Consider the following 10000-nt stretch of genomic DNA (forward strand, 5'->3'; position numbering starts at 1 on the left):
CCCTCCCTCCCCACCCCTCCTTCCTCTCCCTCCCTCCCCACCCCTCCCTTCCTCCCTCCCCACCCCTCCCTTCCTCCCTCCCTCCCCACCCTCCCTTCCTCCCTCCCTCCCCACCCCTCCCTTCCTCCCTCCCTCCCCACCCCTCCCTTCCTCCTCCCTCCCCACCCCTCCCTTCCTCCCTCCCTCCCCACCCCTCCCTTCCTCCCTCCCTCCCCACCCCTCCCTTCCTCCCTCCCTCCCCACCCTCCCTTCCTCCCTCCCTCCCCACCCCTCCCTTCCTCCCTCCCTCCCCACCCCTCCCTTCCCTCCTCCCTCCCCACCCCTCCCTTCCTCCCTCCCCACCCCTCCTCCCTTCCTCCCTCCCCACCCTCCCTCCCTTCCTCCCTCCCCACCCCTCCCTTCCTCCCTCCCTCCCCACCCCTCCCTTCCTCCCTCCCTCCCCACCCCTCCCTTCCTCCCTCCCTCCCCACCCCTCCCTTCCTCCCTCCCTCCCCACCCCTCCCTTCCTCCCTCCCTCCCCACCCCTCCCTTCCTCCCTCCCTCCCTCCCCACCCCTCCCTTCCTCCCTCCCTCCCCACCCCTCCCTTCCTTCCTCCCTCCCCACCCCTCCCCTCCCTCCTCCGCCAAGTGGCTTAAGCTCTCAAGCAAGGACTCCAACGAAACGGTTGTTCAAAAATGAAAGAACATCTGGATTGGTAGGCGATCAGCGATGTACATAGTGAAGATCAGGCATTTGACGATGAGTGCTTTATCACAATTATTTTCATTGCATTCAATTTCGGCATATTCCTTAATCTTTTTTTCACTCAATATAATTATTCTCCGAACAGGAGAAAAAGTTAAGTTTAATGCTTTGGCAATTTCACATTTTCTTGTGTAAATATGGGGATGGAGGGATCACAGCCTTGCTTGCTTAAAGTAAATATGTAAATTATAAGAATTGTTAATTTCTTAAAATTTTGAGATTTCACTCCAAATTTCGACAATTGGTCCACATGCTCCGATCCTCAAATCCAAAGACAGATTTCAATTATATACCTTAATTAGTCCCTGAGAGTACATTGTGGTTCCATGGCAAGGCATTTTTGAGCAGGCCGAAACAAAATGGCGGCTTAGAACCCCTGCGATGGAAGAGCGGGCTGACCAAGGGAATGCCTTTTTGTATGTTCATGAGGAGCACCCCGTTAATTATCTTCAAAAGGGGTTTTTAATTCACCGAAATAGCCAGTTTTCATTCATGCACTCCCTTCGAGTTTCCGTAGTGGGCATGCAAAGTTTTGGGCCACTAGGTTTCATGTCTTTCGCTAGGTTAGCTCATGGATCATTAAGCGTGTCATAAAGGATGTGGAGCTGGAGGTTCACTCTGCTATTGAAATACACCATCATGGGATAAAAAGGGTGTTTAAATACACGAGGGTGTATAGGCTACTTAAATACACCTTTATGGTATATGTGGTATTTAAATTCACTATCATGGTATCTATCATATTTAAATACAGTACAGTACCATCCTGTGTTACAGAGCGTCGATGCTACCGAAGCAGTTTCTTGGCAAGGGTTATAGTGGTTGGTTTGCCATTGCCTTCCCAGCAGGAGCTAAGGTAGGAATTTGTTGCTGCTCCCGCCGATAGCTTGCCTACTCTTCACGAAGGACACCATGGGATCTTTAATGTCTACCAACTAATGCCAGCAGATGAGACACCAGTTAAATATCCATCCAAGGGTTGGCACACACATTAACGAGTCACTTTGCCTGTGAAACACTCAGATGACAGTTTTTAGCCGGGTTGGGATTCCAACCCAGGCTAAACAGTTCAGAGGCGAGTGTGCATACCTCTAAGCCATCTTGCCAGCCTGTGGTGTCTATGCTATTTAGAACCACCCCACCCCACCCCCCCCCATCTACTTTCTCAACAATCGTCTTGAGGAAGTTGTCATTCAAATGGCTGGGTCTCACTATCAGCCATGATCTTTCTTGGACGAACCACATTTAAAAGTTGGCCTCCAAAGCCAGTCACCGACTGGGCATCCTCCATCGTACAAAATCCTTCCTTGGCACATCTGAATTTCTGTCCACCTACAAGGCCTTCATCGGCAGTGTGATAGAGTACTGCTCTCCCCTCTGGGCTGGCTCGCCTGCCTCACATCTTGCTTAGCTTAACACCATGGAAAACAAGGCCTATAAGATTATTGGAATCTCCCACGATGAAGCTGAGTCGATGGGCCTATCACTTCAACATCGCAGACAGGTCATTAGTCTCTCTATCTTAAACGTCCTCCTTTCTGGTCTTGCACTCTCTGCTCCCACCGTGCTTTGTCCCCACCCCCAGGTGACTGCAGGTCTCACACGGTCCGCCATCAACCCCCGACTGGTGAAACGACCTAAATCCAAGATCACTGGTCATGTCCACTCATTTGTTCCTCTTTTTCCCCACCTGTGGAACCAACTTCCACATCCTCGTCAATCTCATTTTTTCCTCCATATCTTCCAGACCTGTTCACCACCATCTGAGATCGTCCCCAAACCAAAACCATGATCTTTTCCACTCTCGTGGTATCTATTGTATTGTCATGGTTGGGAGGGGGGGGTTAAGTTAATGTCCCACCCTTGACCCAGTTGTCGTGAACGGGCGATTAACACTGACATGGACGGATAGCTGAACAATTCTACCTTGGAGGCGAACACGTGATCCTTGGAAATTATAGCACATGTGGGATGGAGGGTGGTAAAGGCGTATACCAGACTAACACAAGGGTTTATACTCAAACCCGCAACGAATAGACACACACAAGCAACTTTAATGAATAAGGGTTTAATGAAAATAAATCAAAACGTGAGAATAAAAACATGAGGCAAACTGAAGCTAATTTTGAGACGTCTCCACACGGACTTAAATACAGACAAGTAGAAAGATAAAAGATAATAAAATCTCTCCCTTTATTCTGGCACTTAGCTGGGTGTCCAGAGATTATCTTTTATGAGCTTGGCGATCGAACTGCATCGTCCTGCGTGGGAAACCGCACCCAAAATGGTGGCAAGCCGCTCTTTGCATGGGAAAGGTACATGAGGTAATTTGTGCGGTGGTCTTCAACAACAGGGCTCACCAATCACTGTACAGTCTATTCTCTCAAACGAATATGCCGACCCTGCTCCTCTCTTACACCAGGCCCGCTCACAACGATGGCCCACCTTCTTCCTCGAACACACCATTGGTTAACGCCGATATTTATTGTTGACACGCATATATATATATATATATATATATATATATATATATATATATATATATATATATATATATATATATATATATATATATATATCTCTCTCTCTCTCTCTCTCTCTCTCTCTCTCTCTCTCTCTCTCTCTCTCTCTCTCTCTCTCTCTCTCTCTCTCTCTCTCTCTCTCTCTCTCTCTCTCTCTCTCTCCCCCCTCCCTCTCACACATAAACGTACAACTTCACAACTCAACTGGACAGTAATGGTTCGCGTCTTGCTCTAGCACAAGGGAAAATTCATGAAGAACGAACACGAGACTCGCCCAGCCTTCTTTGGCGTGTCGAGGCGAAGTCAGCGAGCGAGACCCTGCCATCTCCACTGCATACCTCACCCAACTCTCTGCTCTCCCTCGCCCCTTCTCCTCAGAAACGTACAAACTTCACGACCCAGCCGGACAGTCAATGGCCAGCGTCTTGTTTCAGTATGTGGATGAATTCACACCAGCATGAACGAGAATCGCACTGCTATTTTGTCATGCTGAGAGGAGAGCAAAGACGAGACCCTCTGTCTCAAACGCGTTCCTCACACCAACTACTTGTCCTCCGATCATGCCCTCTTGTCTCTAATGTCACACTGACCAATCATAAGCCTCGAGGCGTTTTGCCTGCTCAGAAATGTTCGGCTCTGTTGTTGTTGTTGTTGTTGTTGTTGTTGTTGTTGTTGAAAACGTGGTTCTTTTCTTTCTGGTTTTGAAAATGCAAAAATATCTGAAAAGGGCACAAGGGGCAATCACATGCTGGGACAAATTAGCTTTAGACCCAACCTAATTAACACAGCACCACCCCCGGGTGGTGACATGTAACAACGTAAGCTGACAGTTTTCCCTACTAAGATTACATTGAGATGTCTCCTACTCGTCCACGGACCATGCTACATTATACAATCCTACCTTTACCTCAAAGTTCCTACATCTACCCCACAAACATAACAGTATTTAAATAGTGTGGTATATATTGTATTTAAATACACAATTGTGGTAAATATGGTATTTAAATACAGAATGGTAGATGCACAATTTAAATACACGATTGAGGTGTGTATGGTATTTATATACAGTGTGGTATACATGCTATTTATAGCGAACGCAGTGAGCTTCATACTTAACGCATGCACGTGAGAGAATAGGAAACAACAACAACAACACAATACCCCTGGCTATTTGGAATCCGTGTCGTTGGCTATGACCTTTTGCTTCCGGTTGTTTTTAAACACTGTGCGGTGTATAAACACGATTGGGTTTTATTTCTATCTTGTGAATATTACTTAACGCGTGCACATGAGAGAATAGGAAACAACAAAAACAGCACAATACCCTGCCAATTGTGAATCCGTGACGTTGCCTATGACCCTTTTGCTTCCGTTTTTGTTTTGTTTCAGGTTTTTGTCATGGGGAATGATGCATGCCGGGAGATAAAGGCATCGTCGGAGACATGAAAGACCCAAATAATATCAGACATGGTGTATATTTCCTCCACTGATTTTAATAAAGATATCTCCCGCATCATCAAAAAATAATTTTTAATCGAGATTAAATGATCATCCGAATGAATCTGAATGATCATCCACTGATCCCGAATCCAGGCCGAAGTAACCGGAAATTGCGTATACAGTTGTCAACAAGTTATAGGTAAAGTCAGAAGCGAATGTAAGAAGAATTCTTCGTTCGCTTCTCGGCTTTGCCTATTCCATATTATCCACTGTTGTGGTGTATATGGTATTTATATACAGTATGGTATATATGCCCTTTAAATACACTATTGTGGTGTTTATAGTATTTATATACAGTGTGGTATGCTATTTAAATGCAATATTGCAGTGTTTATAGTATTTATATACAGTGTGGTATGCTATTTGAATACATTATTGTGGTGTTTATAGTATTTAAATACACTATTATGGTGTATATGGTATTTATATACAGTGTGGTATATTTGCTATTTAAATACAGTATGGTATACACACCCATTAAATACACTATTGTGGTGCATATGGTATTTATATACAGTATGGTATATATGCCCTTTAAATACACTATTGTGGTGTTTATAGTAATTAAATACACTATTGTGGTGTATATGGTATTTATATACAGTATGGTATATTTGCCTAGATAAATACAGTATGGTATACACACCCATTAAATACAGTATTGTGCTGTATATGGTATTTATATACAGTGCGGTATATATGCTATTTAAATACAGTATGGTATATACACTATTTAAATACACTATTTTGGTATATATGCTATTTTAATACAGTGTGGTGTATACACTATTTAAACACACTATTGTGGTGTATATGGTATTTATATACAGTGTGGTACATATGCTATTTAAATATACTATTGTGGTTTATACAGTATTTATATACAGTGTGGTAAATACACTATTTAAATGCACTATTGTGGTATATATGCTATTTAATTACACTATTGGGCTATCTATGGTATTTAAATTTAGTGTCGTATCAATGCAATTTAATTACACTATTGGGGTATATGTGGTATTTAAATTTAGTGTCGTATCAATGCAATTTAAATACATGAATGGGGTATACCTGTATATCGTATTTAAATACCGAATGGTGTATGCACTATTTAAATACACTATTGTGGTAGATGTGGTACTTAAATACACTATTGTGGTGTATATGGTATTTTCATACCAGTGTGGTATATATGCTATTTAAATACACTATTGTGGTATAATTGGGATTTAAATACAGTGTGGTTCATACGCTATTTAAACACACTATTGTGGTGGATATGGTATTTAAATAAATGATGGTATATGCACTATTTAAATACACTATTGTGGTATGTATGGTATTTATATACAGTATGGTATATACACTATTTAAATACACGATTGTAGTGTATATAGTATTTAGATACACTATTGGGGTGTATGTGGTATTTATATACAGTATGGTATACATGCTATTTAAATACATGAATGGGGTATTTATGGTATTTAAATACACTATTGGGGTATATATGGTATTTAAATACACTATTATGGTGTATATGGTATTTATATAGTGTGGTATATATATATATATATATATATATATATATATATATATATACATATATATATATATATATGTATATATATAGTATTTAAATACACTATTGTGGTGGATATGGTTATTTAAATACAGTGTGGTGGTGTATATGGTTATTTCAATACAGGATGGTATATACGCTATTTAAATGCACTGATATGGTATATATGGTATTTAAATACACTATTGTGATATATATTGCATTTAAATACAGTGTGGTATATATGGTATTTACATCCACTCTCATGATTTGTATGGTATTTAAATGCACTAACTGTCTCAGTGTATGTTCCAAAGAAAGCTTTGGGCTGTCATTCCAGATCGAACTTTGTTCTTTCAACTCCAAGTGGTGACTTTGAAATCCTTGAACTCCATATAAGGTCATATAACCAACATGAATAAAATAATTATTTTATCATTGTACTACATTGTCCATGACAACATTACAACAGCCATACAACAAATGAAGTTTCAAATCCTATCCCATGTTCATCCCCCTGTCCTCCCAACCTCTTTACCCTTTTTGTCCAACACCCAGAACCTCAACGACTTATTGATCAACCCTCAGATGTATCCACCTCATCATTGTCAAGGACTTATTGGTCGACCCACCCTGTATATGTTCACCTCATCAGAATGAATCTATATCTTGAATTATATAAAATCTCAAGTTTTGAAACCCAAAGTAGTTTAAAGAAAACTCAGTTATGGTCATGTACCTTGGTCAGTGATTTACCATGTGCATTCGTTGTGTACTTTGGTAGACCATTTCCCACATATCATGGTGTACCTTGGTAGGTTATTTATCATACGTCATGATGTACCTTGGTGGGCAATTTACCATGTACCCTGTTCAAGGTTGGTGGTTTACCATGTACCTCATTGTGTACCGTGCAAGGCAATTTACCACACTCCTCATGCTGTTCCTTGGTAGGTGATTTACCATACCTCATAATTTATTTTGGTAGGCGAGGTAGTTCAGGCTGTGGATGAAACCTCTTTATAATCAACACGGTCGTGTGTTAAACGACTATTTTAGTGTATCGTGTATGCCAAGCGAGTGTACACCATGAGAGACTGCAGAGCAACCTCAATGGTCCGAACCAAGCCAAAGTGTTCCTTTTCTTGGTCATCGTCGATTCCACGCGCACACACACCTCATAATTATATAGATGTCACAGGTGGGCATAACCGTGCAATTGGTTTTAATCAGTAGAATAAACTTTCCTTGTGAAAACAGTTGTACAGTTAGAATTCCATTTCATGAACAAAATTAAAATAGATGAGAGATATTTTACAATCAATTTTAAAAACTTCATTGCAAGCATTCTTTGTTTCACTTACTGTGCATTGAGGGAAAAGGTAGGTGCCGTAAGCTTCCTGGTACATGACCATCACATACACATGTACAGTCTCCAAGCATATAGCATAAAGATGAGAGACGGACCAAAAAAGACAAGCAACGGAACAAAAGGTACGAATCCCACCTGGGTTTGAATCGTACCTGAATGTGCAAAGACAAATCGAAATAACTTTTGACCACATGACCTAAAACTGTTTGCATTGATCTGCAGGCCATATAAATATGGGAGGGTTGATCAGTAAGTCTATGGTCTGACATTAACCTTCAATATCTGATGCTGATCAAGTTTGTTTTTCTTTATTTTAAAACAATTTTAACTGGGTGCCTCTATGGATTCATTATTCTTTAACAACGATTTCAGGTGTATTTGATCAATCACTTTTAGAAATCTCTACCAATCACACATCTCCACCAATCGCCCATCTCAACCAATCACACATCAATACCAATCACATCTTTCAACCAACCACACGTCTCTACCAATCACCCAGCTCTATCAATAACGCCTCTTTACCAATCACACCCTCTACCATTCACCCCTCTAGACCTTCTAATGAGGCCACTGATTTACTACATAATCTCATTTGGCCACAGGTGTACTGATCACTGTTCTTCGAAATTTAGAATGATCATTTTGATATTTTCATGAAAACTACCATTTTGTGAGTTTATGTGGATTGGCATATCATGGCGACAAAACCAATGGCAAACACAACAGGCCAATTCGAGTAGAGCAACCAAAACGGAGGAGAGGCAACTGATTGTTTTGACAAACGGATAAAATTTTTGGATGTTAACAAACAAGCGAAAGACTTTTAAAGCGAAAACCAGAAGAAAATGTTCAAAAGAGAACAAAGGACAGAAAGGGGACGAGAAAGATAGAAATTATTCGAAATAAAATAATAGAGAGAATGCGCCGCGGGCCACGCGACTCAAAGTCCACTTGGCATGACGAAGGTCCTCCTGGCTCTCTTCCAACATTCCCTGGTTTTGATCCAAGTCATTTTTGCGACAGCACCGGTCCACCACCAGCCCTCACTTCAAGGCATCAGCAACACGTAGAACGCTGCGATGAGCCGATGTTGGCTGCGACGAGCCGAACGTTCCACTGTTGTACTAAATTTGCTCGGAGGATCTCCGGAGTTCAGCACGCTACGGGTAGGACGTGGGGTGCTTGGCCAGCAAGCCGTGCTCGGACAGGTGTCCATACAGTGTCCGAAGCTCACTCAGTTGACGACTCAACTGTTCGACCCTCCGTTGAAGCCGCTCATTCTCTCCAGCGAGCTCCTGGACTCGTATCTGCGTCTCCACCGAGCGCTGTTTCGCCTTGTCGCGGCTTTTCCGCACCGCGATGTTGTTCCGCTCGCGACGGATGCGGTACTCCAGGCTGCCCTTGTCCATCTCCTTCTTGAGCTTCAGCCTCGGTGTTGAGGGGCTGGGGGTTGTGGCTCTGCCAGAGGTCCCAGTGGTCAGATGGACGCTCGTCTGGGCACACGCGGCCGCCTGGAGGCGTAGTGGGGCGCCCGAGACACCTTGGACCACCCGTGATGCCATGCGAGCCTCACCCTGCACAGACTCGCGCTTCACGATCACCTTACGCGGCTCTCCCGCGAATGGAGACCCTCCGTAGAGAAAGTCGGGACGAGGTTCGAACAGGTAGGGCTGCTGCCCGCAGGCGCCAAAATGGGAAACCGCGGAGCCCGAGTGATCGGCCGCCGTGCCTGGGTTCCCCACCGCACCAGATTCCGACTGGGAGTCGTGATGCTGGTGAGGATGGTGGTGATGGTGAGCATGGTGATGGGGATGGAGATGTAGAGGAGATGCCAAGACCGTCGGCGGTTGTTGTGACGTGAACCCGAAGCCTTTTCCATCGTGCTTCGCACCACCAGCGAGGATATCCGCGAAGTACTCGTCGTTACAAAGTTCCAAGTTGGGTTCGATGTACGCAGACAGGTCGATGGAGCTTTCATTCTCATAGAACTCCCCAAAGTCCGAAACACCACCGCTCGAGTTTGCACCGACCTCGTTCCCCGTTACCTGAGCTCCAGACCCCACGCTGGACTCGAACCCGCCGGGTCTTCGCAACTTGCATGACCCAGGGTCGTAACGGACCGATGGACTAGCCTCGTACAGGCGGCCCGCGTGCTCCATGGAACAGCGGCCCGGGTGCGCATGGAGGAGCACGAGGAGGAGTGACAATTAAGCAGGACGGAATGGAATATTGAGTTTATCTCGGTTCGGACACCAGGAAACGGGAATGGAGTAAGAACTGCTGAGGAGACCGAACTC

General features: G+C 43.7%; 2 protein-coding genes across 4 annotated transcripts in view; one reads left to right on the forward strand and one right to left on the reverse strand.

Annotated features, from left to right (window-relative positions):
- Positions 1-7380, forward strand: part of LOC147021364 (uncharacterized) — an 11721-nt gene extending 4341 nt beyond the window's left edge. Inside the window, exons 2-4 of one of the 3 annotated variants that reach the window (XM_085891242.1) lie at positions 1523-1601; positions 6646-6728; positions 6887-7380. In XM_085891242.1, the coding sequence (XP_085747368.1) occupies positions 1523-1601; positions 6646-6728; positions 6887-6905 (181 nt within the window). In that variant the 3' untranslated portion in view covers positions 6906-7380. Of the gene's footprint in view, positions 1-1522; positions 1602-4656; positions 6321-6645; positions 6729-6886 lie in introns of those variants that run through there. The other 2 variants (XM_085891243.1, XM_085891244.1) reach the window with 2 other exon arrangements.
- A 150-nt stretch (positions 7381-7530) lies between these two features.
- LOC147021365 (CCAAT/enhancer-binding protein epsilon-like) lies at positions 7531-9862 on the reverse strand. Its single transcript, XM_085891241.1, has one exon. The coding sequence runs from the start codon at positions 9860-9862 to the stop codon at positions 8864-8866; it is 999 nt and encodes a 332-aa protein (XP_085747367.1). The 3' UTR covers positions 7531-8863.
- Positions 9863-10000: the final 138 nt, after the last annotated feature.

Source organism: Eptatretus burgeri, chromosome 8, assembly GCF_056783735.1.
Source record: "Eptatretus burgeri isolate ZD-2024b chromosome 8, Ebu_testis_v1, whole genome shotgun sequence".
NCBI classification, from domain to species: domain Eukaryota; kingdom Metazoa; phylum Chordata; class Myxini; order Myxiniformes; family Myxinidae; genus Eptatretus; species Eptatretus burgeri.

Bases quoted from the DNA above. Each gene is read 5' to 3' on its own strand.
- LOC147021365 (XM_085891241.1), bottom strand. From the start codon at position 9,862: ATGGAGCACGCGGGCCGCCTGTACGAGGCTAGTCCATCGGTCCGTTAC.